Below are 17,546 nucleotides of genomic sequence, written 5' to 3'. Positions count from 1 at the left end.
AGACTGGGTTGCTATTTTAATGATGTGACATTGTTTGAGGGAAAGGTCAGGTTGATCAACTTATTTAATCAAGGTGAGTCGGGAGAATGACACCTCAGCATTCCCTGTTCAAGCTCCCATTGTGCAGCCGGGCGTGCTGACTAATTATAAAAATGAATCCTATTAAGGGCCCTGATTTCTGGAATTAATGTTACCCCAAACTTGTTTAGCATCTCAATCAAAATGTTAAGCTCATTACTCTTGTTAATGCTGGCACTGGGCTCCGTGTAAACACTTGTTGACCCTTCTGAAAAGTCATTGAAATTTATTTAGCTTCTGTTTTTTTTGTCACATTACTTTTTGTGCACTCCTTCTTTCTCTTATTACATTGAGATGACTCATTCCCCTTTGGCTCCCAGGCACCTGATCTTAAACATTAGAACTATTCTTGGTGAAACTTCTCACTTTGAATTCAGCAGGCTGCACTGAGGTCAGCCATGTCTTCTGCGTTTGTTCACTCACTACAGTTATAAAAAAAATATACATTTTATAAGGTGACTAAAATATCTAGGAGACTACTTCTGGTGACATATGCCCCTGGAGTCAAGTGTAGCTGAACTTTTAAAATGTCAGACTACTTTTTACCTTATAACAGTGATATGACCACATCACCAATCTGCATTTCACTCTTAGAAGAAGACTGGGCAGGAGTTTACAATTGAGATGACATTTGTTTTGGTCCTAAAGCACTGAATTCAAAGGTCAGAATCTCATAATGACTGTTTACTGCTGTGAAAACACATATAGTTGAAATGCCATGACATTATTACAGCTGTATTTCTTTAGGAGCTGTCATATTTACGAGCTGAATGTTCGTTAATTTGAAACATGGGTCAGGAACGTCGGCATCAATAGAACGCCGCTCACACAGGTTTTTTATCAGCTGTGACGATGAACAGAGAGTGGCATGAGTATCAATAATTTAACAGAAAACTAGAGAGGCCTAAGACAGACTGTAAGGTATAGAATAAGAAATGGTGCGTTGGCAATAAGGTGCACTTCATGACTGATTTTGATTAAACTATATTTATTTGTCAAATACCTATCGCTACTAGAGAGACAGACATCAAATTTTTAGTTTTTTGTTGTTTTTTTCTTAGCTTTGATCTGCCAGTGACTTAATTTGAGATGATTCCGATATCCCACATTTATTTCCACATGAAGTGGCTAAAATTACACAAAGGCTAATTGTACCAAGTGCACATGATAGGACGCCTGCTTCTCACTATTTCAAGGAGATTCGCCAAGTTTGAACCCCAGACATTTATTTTGGTGAGCTCCTGACTCAAGTAGACATGATCATTACGGCGAGCTTGAAAGAGTTTCTGTGGCCGTTAGAAAGAAGTTACAGCAGCCAATGTCTGGATGTGTCAAATGAATTTCAAGTCATCCATTCCACAGTATGAGACATAGTAAACACTTTGAGGACATTCACAACAACCACCAATTCTCAGGTCTCAATGACCAAGTAAAGTCAACCTGAGAACAGACAACAAGGCGCTAAAAGAGTTCTCCAAAACCTCTGAAAAGTTATTACAGGGCCTACAGTTCAAAGTTGATATTGTTAATGTCAAAGTGAATGCTTCTACAATCAGAAATTCAGCAAATCTCCTCCTCGCAAACTTCTCATAATAAACTTGCAAATAAGAGACATTTGTCTACATTGTTAGCATGGCCAGTCCATACATCAGATTTCCCTGCACTTTGGGAAGTGCAGGGAAAGTTAATTTGTGGAATGCTAACTATTGGGGTCTGATGCACTCTTCTACTATAACCTGCAGAGGACAGTGGGTACTTCCCTCAGGCGCTGGCTCCTACCTCGTTTCAAAACGTTCAGAGTACAGAGGAGGTGCTTTAATAATACTCACACCCGTGAGCGCTCAACTGTGGAGCGTGCCAGGGGCCTCTTAAAACGCCAGTGGCAGTGAGTAAACTTTATTTCACGTCACTGTGGCTACCGGAAAAGATATGTTTCCGTCTCTCCACCTCACTCACTTTCATGGCTTTCTGCCTCTGTGAAATTGTGATATTTTTTTTCCCCTCGTCTCCTCATCATTGCTATTGTTAATAACGAAATAACGTGATAAGCTGGCTCATTTAAATTAACACTGTCATTCACGAGGTGCTTCGCATTGACCATTTGTGGTCGAGGGCATGTAGAGGGCAGAACCTGAGGCGGGACCTTGTGCACAAACTCTTAGGTACAGCTGTGATTTATGGAGGAAAATTGCTTAATGGTTTGCATGCACATGGTTTTATAAATCAGAACGTGTTTTCATCCGGTTCTGTTCACTATCCAGCTCCTCTCTGCTTTTCTAATGTTGATTAAGTTTACTGTAAATTATTGGTCGCCCTGTCAATTACCAGGTCTGAACTATGCAAGCCAGCAGATAGCTTCCTTGCCATATTTAGCAGGTGAAAACTCTTACTCTGACTGTTGGGTTTCTCATTCTTTTAAGAATTATTCAAAGAGTCGATGGTTCTTCTTTACAAGCTGTGATCCATCTCCTTCCACAAAAGTCCCTAGAGCGTCCAAGCCCTGCAGCTGCTTGCTCTATACAGGGACGACTTTCACTTCCCTTCCTTCAAAATGAAACGGCTTCTTTGCCATCTATTTATTCCTCCTCCTCTTCTTTTTCTCAATGACCCAGCTGACCTAATAAAATGACTCCTGCCAACGGAATCAGCCGTGTCAATACCAGGCTTTCACCTCAGACTGGCAAAGCTCACACAGGGTCGCTTCTCTGTTGTGGTTTGGGTTGGCATTAGAGAGCAGATAGGACTTTTTTTTTTTTTTTTAATCCAAATCGGCAGGCTCTAGGAAATTGGCGAAAGTTGCTGCCTGGTTCCTCTAAACACATTGCTCTGAATTCACCTTAACCCTACCATCTTGATTTACTCATTTGCCATGGGGACTTCGATGAATATTGAAAGTACACATGTCACGACATAAATCCTGCATGCCGTTTTGCTTTTGCACCATAAAATATAATTACATCTTAGATTGGAAAATTGCAATTCTCCTTTTCCCTTTCCAGAGCGCACTTGCAGAGCCATGTGCTATGGCTCTTCAGCAACCAGTCCAGCGTGTCAGGGATAAGCCAAGGTCAAGCCGTAAAGTATTTTTAAAAAGCGGGACCTTGGATTTGGCTTTATATTCAAAGGCGAAATGCAGTGGAGCAGTTCATCGCTCATCAAGCCTTTTCTGTAACTCAGAGTGGCAACTCAAAGATGTGGTTTAGCAATGTTCCATGTTGACGAACAGCTGGTTGTTCTGTAGAGACACCAGAAACCAAACCATTAAAGCACTTCAGCCAAGATGAATTCTGTTGGTCCTGAACAGGTGGTTTCTTACCATTAGACTAAAAAGCAGCTGTTGTGCTTGTGTGTTTTACGACGCTGATTATTCTGAATGTGCTCTCTAATTATGCTCCTTGCTTCTGAAGGTTCTGGTTGTACGTGTTGTTGTGTGCTTCACAGTAGATGTAAACAAAGCAAAATGTTATGAGATGAGGTATTTTTTGCTGCGTGTGCTATTTGCATATTGGCAGGAGCAAACAACACAGCTGCACACTCCTTTGATTTGCATTTTAATGTTGCCCTTTGATGCTTTGTCCTATATATTGTTGCTGTTGTCCTACATCACTATGCTCACTTTAGTGCCTGCTGCTGCGTGATACAGCACCAACAGCAATTGTTCGTAGCTGCGGTAAAGATATTTGAAAACCGTAAGATATTGGACCTTTTATTGCAGTAGTATTACTAAAAATAAAAGTAAAATCCAGACTTTAATTTTAGTTAATTTATTCAATTGGAGGATGGAATCTCACCTAAGAAGTAACCGTTTCCAGTCTTTGCGTAACAATTTCTATAAAATAAACTTTCTAAAAGTATTTCTTGTGATTCTCACTTTACCCTTCTCTTTGAATTAGAGTGTGTCTGGGTGCAACTGCATTTGAAAATGAAAAGGACAAAAGTGCATGCCGTTAAAGTAGAGCAGATGTGCGTTTATCTCCCAAAGTCGTGGAATGATTACAAGAAAATAGTTATTTGCCCAGTGTTGCCCATGTCTTCAGTAGGAACAATAATTAAAACATTTTAAACAACAATGGTGATTCACACAGCTGCTCGAGGACCCGAGTTTACCCTGCAACCGCGCCCATCGTGCAGGATGTTGATTGTAAGAGATAAAAAATAAACAATAAAAAAACCACTATTTAAAGAGTAACAACTTTGGCTCACCAAGGCATGTTAACAAAGGTTGTTTTAAATCTGGCCATTAGAGTGCAGTTCTGAGTTATCTTCCAAATTTTGAGGAAAGTAGCAAACATGAGGACATTTGCTAATTGTCTATATTGTACATTTCACAAGGGGACATAAAAAAAGGCACCGTAGTAGACAGACATAGCCTGTGCAGACATTAAATAAACTGCAGCATACGGGAAAAGTTCTAACATTTCCGTTGTCTCCTTTGTTCCTTTTCCAGGTTATTTCAAATAAAACGTGGATGGTATCTGCCGTAAAACATAAATTGAGTCATCACTGGAATCCGAAACACATGCCCAGAGAAAATATGAAGCCTCTTCTAAGGGCAAGACATTCTGCAAGCCTACCAAAAGCCTGTGGGATGAGATGAGCAGACGAAAAGACAGCATAAGGAATATAGCATTTTGAATGGCTACGAAAGCAAATCTTAGGGGAATACAAAGTGTTACAAAGTATTAACAGCAGTGTTGCAAATACATTTATTACATGCAGTCTTGTAAAAAATAATTTCTTTCTTAACACAACTAAATTAGCTAAATTAGGGTTGGGCTATATCGCCTTTATATATATTTTCTTCATGTTGCAAATAAAAGGAAACCCACTCTGTAGTAACACAGAGACAGTTTATTCTCGTCAGTATTTTGTTCTTGAACTCCCACTTTAGCCTGACTTTCCACTATATTGCAGCTGACGAACCTGACCGAGATCCACGATCAGATCAGCGGGATGGCTCGGTGTCCCTACAACCCCCTGCACAACTCCACAGCCCTCATCACGTCCAGCGGAGAGCTCTACGCCGCCACCGCCATGGACTTCTCTGGACGAGACCCGGCCATCTACCGCAGCCTTGGCGGACTGCCGCCATTACGCACTGCCCAGTACAACTCCAAGTGGCTAAACGGTAGGCAGTAAACGGCAGCTAATTGCTATATTTCGTGTGCATACGTGTAAAAACTAGCCTGTGCCATTGCCTGCCTGTGCAATTCTGCTCAAAAATGATCCTCGCTTCCGGCACATTCTGGGCTTCCTCCCCTTGCCTCAGATTTTCGCCAGTTTATTTTTTGACCGGGTCAATCAGCGAACAAAAGCAGACGTTGTCAATGACGACGTCGATTTTCTGCATGTAGTTTAGCAATGGCAGTGGAGGGAAGTAAACGAAGCTGTTCGGTCGATGTCGGCCACGCTTCCAAATATTAAATAAACATTAGCAGCCGCCTCGTTTGGATCGGAACCTTCGCTCTCCACAAATGGAGTACGGTTGCTTACAGCGAAGGCAACTTCCGGTAAGCTTCGTCATGGGCAAACGCTTTGCACCTCAGCTTCCGCGTTCGGGGTAAAGCGGCTCGATTTTTTCCGATCCAATACAAATATCATTTACATTAGGTGCTTGCAGTGCTTGGCCAAGGTTTGTACATCGATCCGAAGCCCCAACAAGTCAGCTGCAGAAAGGTTTTAAGATGTTCGCCTCGTTATACATTCACTGACACGAAGGTGAGTTTTACTTAAACTTTGTGGCTAACATTAACGTTAGCTTATGCTAGTAGGCAATATTCTCGGACATTGTTCTTGTAAAATGTGCTATTTAAGTATCTAAACATTCTAACGGACAATGTATTTATCTTATTTTCAAGTATATTATGTGTGTTTATTGTCGTTAGTGTCACAGACTAACGGGGAGGTTACGGTTCGGACTTTTTACTTCCGAAGCCTGACGAAGCTCAACAAGCCTCATAGCTTGACAGTAGCGCAGCTCTGGTGTCAGAGAACTGGTTCAGCTGTTCAAGTTCAAAGTTGCTGCTTTTAGAAAAATATGACCGTGTTGCTTCATGTCTCCGTGTTATTTCGTTTTATTACCTTTGCATGTTTCTTGTGAAGAGCTCAGATAGGACGGTGTTTACATCAGTATGTACAGACGGATCAGTTGCTCGGCTGTCTGGCTCTGGTCTGCTCTCTCGTTCCCATGAACTCTTTCAGGCTGAATACAGAAGTGATTCCATGGAAATAACTCAGGGAGGCTCCTTTATTTACCATCCGTATCCCCGGTAGTTTTAGGCTCATCCGGAGTGAAGTGAAGGCTGCAAACTTTGTGTTGTGCAGCGTTAGCTGGTTGCGACAGATATTTACAAGCCATCTTCTTAATTCAGGATCGCTTGGAAATTAATGAAAACTTAAAAGCCCATTATATTAGGAAGACAACTATGTTAATAGTATAGTTTTTTTGCATCTAAAATACGACTTAGTCTTTTCTGCCAGTCATGGTAACTCAAAGCGGAGATGTGACGTCAACGCCTTAGGTGCAAAGAGCCCACTGGGTAAAATTTAAAACCTCAGACCCTCTGTATGAAACAAATATCGTAGGACAAGGGGCTGGCTATGTAAGAGCGACATTATTCAAAGATATTTGAAGGATTACACTGAATACATATGTCACTATGATGCTTGAAATATTTGCACTGCAAGAGGAGAGTCAGTGTGTTTTCATCAGACTCACAGCCACAAGCATCTGTAAGATTTTATTCTCCAAGAAACCTTTTAGTAATCAGCCCCGAGCAAAGCAAATACTGCTCTGAACGATAATATTCACTTGCCGTTTAACGGTTAAACAAAATGATTCTAGAGTTTCATGTCAGCAAGAAAATCTGTGTGTGGTTTAAAACATAAACACCTTACCTTTTCTTTAAGGAGAACTCAAGTTTGAAGTCCAGAAAAATCAATGGTGTTTTTTTTTTTTTTCCCCTTAAAGCTAAAAGACATCGTAGAGCAGACTGGGGAACTTCAAATAGCTTAAGATGTCCATCCTACACAGGAGCAGGTCAATCAGTATCTTGGCTGCGAGTGACTTTTTTCCTGATTCACATTTAAGCTAAATTGAAAAAACAAATTTAAAACTACCTCATACCTTGCTTGGCAGCCACCTTCTGGGAGAAGGCTTAATAACTAATTTTATGGGGAATTGATTTTCTTCCTACATCTCCCCCTGCGCTGCCCTCTGAAGGTGCAGAGAAGAAAAGGGCAAAAATGAGATGGAGGGAGAGAGGAAAAAGGGGGGGCGCATTTTCCTTTAAAGCCAAATTAAATCACCGTCAGAAAGAATAAAGTGCGCATTTTAGATCCAGTAATGTCATACATAAAGATGAACGCTTTAGCTGTAGCCGTGTCATGGAGGTTGCATGTTTCAGATAGGGTGAGAGCTATTACCCTCCACCTGTTTTGGTCATTTCTCAGCCTAACCTTTAGGTTTGGGGAGTGAAAAATGAGCTTTCTTATTACAACACAAAGCCATTAATAACATAGCCTGTAGTTATTAATCCTGATCACCTGCTGTTGTGTGGGCCGCATGCACGCTCACACACACTATGAGCCAATCAGTCATAATGCGTAGCCTATCGCTCTCCCACTCCATTCACCTCCCACAGCCTTAAATATATTTCTGTCTGTATTTTTCTTCATCTGTCTGCACTTCATCTTTCTTTTTTTTCCCTGGCTGTCATCGAGTTTTCTTTCTGGGTCGTTTTTTTTTTTTTTTTTTTTTTTTTCCGTCCAGTTCATTTTTGCCGCCGCTTTTTCAACAGAGCCAAATTTCGTCTCCTCCTATGACATCGGCAACTTCACTTACTTCTTCTTCCGAGAAAACGCGGTGGAGCATGACTGCGGCAGGACCGTGTTTTCCCGAGCCGGACGTGTTTGCAAGAATGACATCGGTGGCCGCTTCCTGCTGGAGGATACGTGGACCACCTTCATGAAAGCCAGGCTGAACTGCTCCAGGCCAGGAGAAATTCCCTTCAACTACAACGAGCTGCAGGGCACCTTCTACCTGCCTGAGCTGGAGCTGCTCTATGGCATTTTTACAACTAATGTGTAAGTGATGTTGCATGACCAAATTCTAAGTCGTTCAAATTTATGCTAAACCTAAATAAACATCCTCCATTAATCCACTACACACTGCGCAGCTACCGATGTTGTGAAGAAACCAACCATTTCTGTGGTGCAGAGCACGTTGCTGATTCTTTTCATGTTCAGTTTTTTCAGATGAAACCACAAAAGCCATCCAAACCTAAACTAAAAAAAAAAAACTAAAAAAAAACCTCTTTCATAAACAACTTTAAATAAATTGAAAACGGCCCAGATGGTAAGGATATGGATTTCTTAGCTTTGTTTTTAGGGTAATCTAAACCCTTGAGTTATTCTAAGATATGCCTGTTGATTTTTGTAAGGCAACACCCAAAACACAACACACGGGAAAATCTAAAGAAATTAGACCGAGGGTCAGGGAATGAATTGTGGACCTCCACAAATCTGATTCACTTTTGTGTTGTTCACATTGAAATGAGTCATTTAATGACATGAAATGAAAAGAAAATTAATAAGGAAAATGCCAGATTACAATTTGCACAAACATGTCAGCCATGTCATGCGTCTGATGAAAGACAGATTGGAGTGTTTGACCAAAAAGAACATTTGGTTGGAAAACAGTTTCAGCTTGCAAGCCTTAGAATATCATCCTGTCTGGGATGTAGCAAAATGAAAGCATCATGGTTACAGCTAATATTTTGTTCATGACAAAAATAGATGGTACTACAAGTAAAAAAAAAATCTTGTAAAGCAGCATCTCAAGACATAACAATAAAAACGCAACTCCACTCACAAAAGCAAATGGCAGCAGTTTGCACTCAGTGTGGTGCTCCAGATTAATTCGGACAGTAGGTTAGGATTTAAAGTTAGCATTTCGAGTGACAATAGCTTAGGGGCAGAAACTATTTAACAACCTGCTTGTTCTTGCTTTTCGGGACCGGTAATGTCTGCCTGAAGGCAGCAGTTCAAAAGAATGAAGTGCTGGGTTAGATGTGTCCTTTAGAGTGAACATTGGGGAGGAAGTTGAGGTTTTCGGCACAAATAGACTTTCAAATGGATCTTTATACCACCAAATGTGTTACAGTGTGGTTTAAGGATTGTAACAAGCATCAACATTAATGAACAATGAACCAAAGTCGTACAGGTTAAAATGAAATTTCAATGTCAGGAAGAAAAACTGTAGTCTTGTATGTAAATATCTGTAGATTCAGAAGAGTATTATAAATTTTGCTCCGTACTAATACACACCTGGCAGTGCAGCATTCTCTCATTCACATTTAGATGTGAACCATATTTTTTTATACGATGATATGCATAGCAAGGTAAGAAACGGTGTGCATCTGATGAAGAGTTTGAATGCATTTCATGTTTTATCTGAGAGGCCTTTTACATTCTTATTACTGATTGGATGTGTCAATTTTACAATCTAATCTCATATTAAGTGTTTAATCCTCTGTTTTATTCTCTTTTCCTTCTTATTTCCTGTTATTTAAACTGCTGTACAGTAGGGGTTGAACGACTACATATTTTTTAAGGTCGACTACATCATGATAATAGTCGAGTCGATGTCGACTAGTCGCGGTGACGTCATAGTGACATAAGCGCAAAAACCCTTCACAACTACTTGGAGGCGTTATCAGCTATTTTCACGGCAAATATGGACCCCCCCCCCCCCCACACACACACACACTCCCCTTCTCCTGCTTTTACTAAGTCTATTATGCAGAATTAAAAGAGCAATAAACAGATCATTCTTCGTGAGCAGGGAGAAAAGTTCGTTGTACAAATTCGGGTCTGACTTTTTTTTGTTTTTTTCCAAACACCGGCTGATGCTGATGATCTCTGGATAGTTACTCGTATAGGAGTCAAATTATCACACTGACCACAATGGTGCTTTTGGAACATCACAAACCAAACTTATTATGAACGGATCCCGTTTGGTTACAGTTGAATTTAACGAAACCTCCTACTGCTCCTCCGCCCGATGCGCAGCAGGAGGCTCTGCTGACTCAGCAGCTGCTCTCTGAACCGACATGCGGACGGCGGCCGAGATCGCCTCTATCAGATCCTCAGGATGAAGCTTGGATTTAGTTTCCAGATTTAGTTAAACCATATCTTTATAAGAGCGTAAAGCTGTCAGGTTAAAAGCTTCAATACGCAGGGTGACCCTGATCAGTTGGATGGATAAAAAAGCCTGACATCATGACGCCTTGTAACACATTACTGCGGTAGTCTTTTTTATTTATTTATTTTTTTAAGGATTTTTTCGGCACTAGTTTATTTGACAACGATCTGACTATAAGGGGGCAGAGAGAGCGGAGAGAGGCCTGGGCCCAGCGAATGGAGGACGGGAGTCGGACTCCTGATTACCGCGGTCTAAAGTCTCTGTATGCGGGGCGCCGCGCTAACCACCGCGCCGCGCAACGCCCCTATTGCGGTAGCCTATTCTGTAATTTACAGTTTGTAATTATTAAATTATTTACATTTTTATACAATTTGAGTTTTCTGACGAACTCACCTAGTCCACCTTCTTTCATTTTCTGGGAAAAAATCTGTTTAGTCATGTAATTGCGACTAGTCGACTGGCCCAGAAAAAAGTCAGTGCAAAGAAAAGAATCGACTAGTCGACTAGTCGACTAATTGGTGCAACCCCTACTGTACAGCCACTTGCCCTATCATTAAAGCTGAGTAATCAATTCTTTACAGTCAACGCCTTCATGCAACGGAGGGAAAAAAAAAAAAAAACATTTGAAGGGTATTGGAAACATTTCCCCCTACAGGCACAGAGCTTAATGAACAGCTGCACTGGATTATAATTCACATCGCCAAAAGTCTTGCAGTTTGTGTCGAGAGTTAATGCTCTCATTCTTTACTTTCTCTTCCAAGCGAGGCGACCGGTACTTGTTGAAACTGACAGCTTAAAAAGTCAAAGCTGTATTTCAGCTCAGAGATCTATACCGTTAATCAGAAAAGCCGAGCAGCTTAATTGTGCCTTGTTGCTGGATTTATAGTCTAATAATGACAGTCACGAGCGACGCAGAGGGTGTCTGTCTCTTTAGGGTTTGATTTTTTTTTTATTGTTGTTGCCAGCATGCCGAGGTAATCCTAACAAAAGCACACAAAATCTGATGTGCTTCCACGTTGAGCTGAGTTTTTTTTTTTTTTTTGTAAATTTGATAATGCTAATCTTTGTTTTTGTTTTCTTTCCACTCTCCTTCCTGTTTTGAGGGACTGTCTAATCTTTTTTTCCCTCTTCTATTCTCAACCATCAGAAACAGCATTGCTGCATCTGCAGTGTGTGCCTTCAATCTCAGTGCCATATCCCAGGTTTTTAATGGACCTTTTAAGTACCAGGAAAACTCACGATCGGCTTGGCTGCCCTACCCCAACCCAAACCCAAACTTTCAGGTAATGTATGCGTATTCATCCGTGAGGTATCATGTTATGTCGCGATGGATTCTAATGGTGCGACAACCTCTGGAAAAAAATACCAAAGTATTTACAAATTTCTAAAAGATTTCAAAATGCTATTAAAATAACAGGAGCATTTTCTCTACATTTGTAGTTGTTTATGCAGGATATCTTGGAAGTTCTTAAGAAAGTCCATCCAAAACAAAAATGTTACAATAAATCAGGTTCATGATAACATTAGGTGGTTAATGCTTCGTTCTGCATTTCAGACCTTTTGAGGTTTGTATGTAAACTCCACATTAGGGGGATGTTTCAGTGTTGATAAGAATATTAAACCAAAAACAAAGGACAACCCAACGATCACCTTTGATATGATTAGGAAATCAAGACCAATCTGTAAAAAGAGGGACATTTTTGCACACTTATTGAAGAATAAGCGTTCCTCACCCATTCACCTCAGAGGAAGCTCTTCACGTATTACATAATTTCTTATAAGTATCTATTAAGTGCGTCTTCTCTCACAATCGCGCACATTATGGCTGCTCATTATAAACTCTGCTGTATAGGTCATTCATTCCTTGAAGATATCTCATGGAGTCGCCCTTAATAAACCTAACTTATTTTTGCACTGGTAATTCTTTATGTTTATGCCCTACCCTAAAACCTGAAGGTGTATGGAAAGCATCTTATTTTGATTTAAGGCACCATTCCACAGTGATGATGCGGAGGGAATGCGTTATTTGCAGAACAAGTGGCTCTCGGTTTTTGCAGCCGTAGCAGATAGTGAGAGAGCTAATCCACCCGGCTTTTCGTGAGGAATTGAATTCCCTATGAGGTGTGGCCACCGGTGGGTGACACTTGCCTCGCTTTCTCAGACGTTTCTCATCACCGGCCTCCATCATGTCGCCGCCTGAGCCAGCACATGCAAGAGCCCTCGATCGAGAACTAACACATGCATTATCTATAATGGCGTTGCTCATGCAGAAAAGGCGAAAGGAATGCTCGGAGGGGGGAGGAAAAAAAAAAGGTGCAAGCTTTGATGGTATGCTGCATGCACACGTGAGCACACGGCAATAAATCTGTGACATGGAATGTAACTCTCTGTCGTCATGCATTCTCATATCTTGCTTGTCAGCAGCTAGTTTAGCAAAAACAAACTTCATGAAAATCAATTTTCCTTATCTGGTCAGAGCTGACTGCAAATTTATGCCCTTCAGTGTGCTATAGGAACATCACATCGGGGGAGTCTGTGCTCCATATTTTTTGTTACGCTTCTCGAGGATAAACGTGAATCCGTCTCACCTCTCTTCCCCCCACCATCTTCCTGACTTAAGCTTGGGTACAATGTTTGCTCCTTACCAATGGACCAATGCTCACTTTATCTAGGTTTCAGTGACATCTTCATCAGGCATTTGTCAATGTTGGGATTTACAAGTGCAAGATTTATAGCTCTTTCTCAAGCCAGCACACAGACTTTCACAGAAGCGCAGGCACCAACAGGCATCTGTAAAATCAAGGAGCCACAGAAACCACACACCTCGCATATCACATATAAAATACATTCGTTGTACAGCTACGCTGCCCGAAAAAAGAAGGAATAGACCTGCCAGGTGAGGATAATTATGATTATGAAGAGATGCCTCAACACACACATGCATGCATATTGGTCATTGATTGAGAGCCTAATTCCCAGTCTGCAGAGAAAATCCCTCCATTCATTTGAAGCACACCGATTGATCCTGCAGGGTTTGTTCAGGCAATGAGTCATGTTTATTGTGCATTACTGCCTAATACTGCCTATGTGTTATGTTGGGTTTATGTCATTTTATAATAGATTATTATAAAAAAAAAAAACATTCTTTATTCAGCCACAAAGTAGAAGCATTTGTTAAGTTTGACTAAGAGGCAAAAGCAAATATGTTTTTTTCTTTTAGTTTTCAGTAAGACATACAACAAAGATGGCAGGCAAAAATAAGTTTATAATTCTGCCTGCCTCCAGTTCAGGTAAATAGTTATGAAAACAATTCTGTTATCGTATTTGAATTGTGAAAATAAATTAGAATTAAACTAAAACTAGATATTTTTTTAGAAAAAAGGTTCCTGGTTAGCCTTTTGGGATGATGTAACATTATACAGTGCCTGACAAAAGTGTCCAGAACTCTTTTTATTTTTTTTTTTATTTTTTTTCATATTTTGTCACATTACAGTGAAAAACCTTGACACGTTGTAATGGCGTTTCATGTGAAAGAACACAAAGCGGAGTGAAACTGAAAGGAAAATGATACATAGTTTGTAACATTTTTTACAAATAAAAATTAAAAAAAAAATTAGCACACCTTTGTTTTTATCCCCTTTCACTCTGAGAACCTAAGTAGATTTCCCACAGTTCCTTCCCCTGCCTGATATAAGGGAAGGAATAAAGGACTAACATAAGTCCAGATGGAGAAGAAGGAGCCAGATATTTACAAAAATTAACCCTTGTGTTTACAAATGGGGTCCAACCGACCCCACACCCGTAAAATTTGTATTATTTGCCACAGTCCTCGCACGCACAAGGGTTAATGTTGACATATGTATTTTTTCCACCATATATTTAGTATTTTCATTAAAATCATATAGACCCTATGCATGGCTAACATGACAAGGAAAATATCTCTAACCAATAGAGAAAACAATGCAAGTCTCCTTTTCAAGTCAACTTCACCAAAACGTTTTGTTCACAAAGCCTCATGCATAGTGGTCACTACAGTGGACAGCTGTCTAAAAGCCTTTTTCTTGTGCTTCTTGTGGATTTTTATGTTATAAATGCACACAGACCACTGAAGTGGACACTAATGCATCATAAAATACACCATCAACTACTGGCCATCAGCTGCAAATGCAAGAAATTATTTTTGTTCAATCCAATGTGGCCGACAGACAAAAAAGCACGCCAACCGACCCGGTCCCTCCTTCTACTGTAGACGACACTGGCAGGTAAAAAAAAATATTGTGACATCAGATAACCGCTAAAGAACAATAATACTGGTGTATTTTTCAAGTAACGACTTTGTATTTGGAGATAATTACAATTGATCGCCTAAAAAAATAAAATAAAATAAAATAAAAATGGTTTTACACTTTTTTCCTGTCTTTTTTTATGCCTTAAGAAAATAAAAAAAAATTTTTTTGAAAAAAATCCTGATTCAAAATGTCATAATTCATGCATGAAAGGGTTGAAATTCAACAAACATAGCCAAAAGCCCAAGAAGGGCAAAATGTGAAAAATGTCAAGTGGTGTGAACACTGTCCTTTGCAAGGTTCAGCAAATCCAACAAAGATTGGGATCAGGTGTTGCCAAGTGTTAAATGTTTAGTTACTCAGGAAACGCAGAGTCTAAAATGAAATGCCGTGATACTAGGAAGACATTTTAAACACACTGCCATTTTGCAAAAACATGGTGTAAAACAACCACGGTTCTGAGTGCCACTTATGTCATCCTGGCAGAGCACTTTGCCCTGATGATGAGAGGGGGAGACAGCTGAGTGTTGGATGGGCCCTCAGCCAAATGATGGTTGTGTCCCTCACCTTGACTCTCTGCTCATAACATCAATTTTACAGTGCATTCGCTGTAATGGAGCCTCAGTGGCCAGAGCCAAACACGTAAAATTCTGTCATCCACATGCTTCAGCATCCTTGCACACAATGCAAAAGCAGACCACAAAGGGAAACTTTAGACGTGTGTTACTGGACATCCACACTGCAAACATTCAATATATATATATATATTTTTTTTTTGCCAGGGGCAGGATGATTATTTGAGACACTGGCAAGCACAGTCTTGGATGTCTTGTAGTCTTTCAGGGCTGCAATTTCTCACATTCTGAACTTGCAGGAGCACTGATCCGTTCATCAGACAAGAAGCCCTTCATGATTGTCGCTTGTCAGCCCAGTAAAGGCCGAGGATTGATCTGTATAACGTGTCCATAATGCTGCTGTTGAAACTTGTCTCCCAGGAACAAATCGCCAGCCAGAGTTCAGCCTCAGCTTAGCAGTAAAAAAGGTGCACTGCTAGCCCGGAGATGAGAAAACGCAATTCGATACTATAATTAAAACAGCAGCGGTCTGTTTTGGGTGGTGTAATTGCCATGCAAGAGGTATTTTTGTTTTCTCTGCCCTGTGTTCTGGTGGAAGCCTGTTCTTTGTGAAAGATGCCTCAATTCAAAAATCCCCAGCTCATCATGGGACATCATTTACTGCGAGGGGCACGCTTGGTTAGCTTTAGTTTCCCAGTTCTCCCTTTGCTATGCCGGCTTTTGTCCTGCACCATGTCCTCTCCACTTCAAAGAGGAAAAAATTCACACCAGATTCATCATATCATGGAAATGGCTTTTCTTAGGCAAAGATTAGCTACGTACAGTGCCGTCCAAAAGTATACAGCCCATTTGGAATTTTTTTTTTACATTTTACCATGTTACATCCAAAGATATAAATTTAACTTATTTTTCATATTTCATGATTTGAAGTGGTAATCTGTTGATGTGTATTTGTAATTACCACCCTTGGATAAACTTAGTCTTAAATATTAAACATTTTTGATTATAACTATGAATCTTACTACCTTTAAGAAATCAAGACTTGTCTCCAGAATGAAACAATAAAGCTAGAAAAATGCATTTATTTATTGTCACTTTGTGACAACAGATTTCCTCACCACTAAATCATTGCTTGTCCATCTTCGACTGACACAAATTCCCCGCGAGTCTCTCTAAAAATATTAATAATGAAAACAATGAGGTCTCAGACACTTTTTGAAGTTATCATTTCTGAGCTGAAGAATGACACAATCCGGAAATATTATTTTCCACGTAGCAATAAAGCTTACCAGCAATATGTGTGCATATGAGTGGGAAATCTCATAAAAGAGATAACTACCCACTCAGTGAAACACTCATTCAGTCTCTTTCCATCAAACTCTGTGACTACAAAGCCTTGAAAGTCGGGAGGGATAGCAAAACCAACTAAAAGAGGCAATGATCCTCCTTGTTCATTTAATCACTCCTTCCCTTAAATTTCCATCTCTTGGTTTATTTCTGGAAAAAAAAAGAAAAAAAAAACCCTAAGCATATTATCCTGTAATCCTTAAAACCATAGACCTTTATGAATGTAATGAAGTCTAATGTCATATTCTTCCAAACTTTTTTCCATCTGTACAGTGCGGCACCATCAACTCCGGCTCCTATGTGAACCTGACTCAAAGGAACCTGCAGGATGCACAGAAGTTTCTGCTGATGCATGAGGTGGTCCAGCCAGTGGTCCCCGTTCCTTATTTCATGGAAGACAACGTGCGCTTCACTCATATAGCAGTGGATGTGGTGCAAGGGAAAGACACGCTGTTCCACATCATTTATTTGGCCACTGGTAAAGTACCTTGAACAACTTCTTTTTTTTGTTTTTCTAATAAAAAAATGCTGTGTCAGCGGTACAGGAGAAATTTGTTCTTTTAGGTTTTAGAATTAAACTCACCTTTTCCCCTTGTTTTTGAAAGGTTACTATATTTTTTAAAAAATGTTTCAAATAAAGGAACAAGTTGTTGTTTATGGTTTCATCCAATAGGAACACTTACTCCTTTTTCCTGTTGATGTTTGACGTTCATACTAAATCAAAAAATAGAAGTGCAAGCAAAATTCTTTGCACTACATATTCATAAAACGAAATAACCAAATGTTTTTTGAGGGGCAATGCACATTTTGTGGCTCTACACAAATTTATGTTGTTGAAGGAATGGCCAAAATGACTGGACTGTAATCACTTCTACCTATACATGCAATAAGAGCTATGAATATTGTTTTTAGATTGAAAGAAGAAACTGGGGCAAGGCTTCATAATTAATATTCATACACATCTAGCTTGACTAATTTGGAGATATTTTAAAAAAACACACACAATGAAATACATTCAAGTTTGTGGCAACTAAAATTGTGGAAAAACTCTAACTT

The 17,546-nt window shown here is 40.0% G+C and overlaps 1 protein-coding gene across 2 annotated transcripts in view; it reads left to right on the top strand.

The window, feature by feature from the left end:
• sema5a (sema domain, seven thrombospondin repeats (type 1 and type 1-like), transmembrane domain (TM) and short cytoplasmic domain, (semaphorin) 5A) overlaps positions 1 to 17,546 on the top strand; it is a 157,738-nt gene that overhangs the window by 78,189 nt on the left and 62,003 nt on the right. For both annotated transcript variants that reach the window (XM_088001156.1, XM_088001155.1), the window contains exons 7-10: positions 4,993 to 5,206; positions 7,878 to 8,163; positions 11,430 to 11,565; positions 16,764 to 16,968. In XM_088001156.1, the coding sequence (XP_087857282.1) occupies positions 4,993 to 5,206; positions 7,878 to 8,163; positions 11,430 to 11,565; positions 16,764 to 16,968 (841 nt within the window). The remainder of the gene's footprint in view (positions 1 to 4,992; positions 5,207 to 7,877; positions 8,164 to 11,429; positions 11,566 to 16,763; positions 16,969 to 17,546) is intronic.

This window comes from Poecilia mexicana, unplaced genomic scaffold, assembly GCF_051168715.1.
Source record: "Poecilia mexicana isolate PSO_F unplaced genomic scaffold, ASM5116871v1 scaffold_20, whole genome shotgun sequence".
Classification (NCBI taxonomy): Eukaryota; Metazoa; Chordata; class Actinopteri; order Cyprinodontiformes; family Poeciliidae; genus Poecilia; species Poecilia mexicana.
Note: the sequence above shows the minus strand (reverse complement) of the source record. Positions and strands in the feature narration are given on the sequence as shown.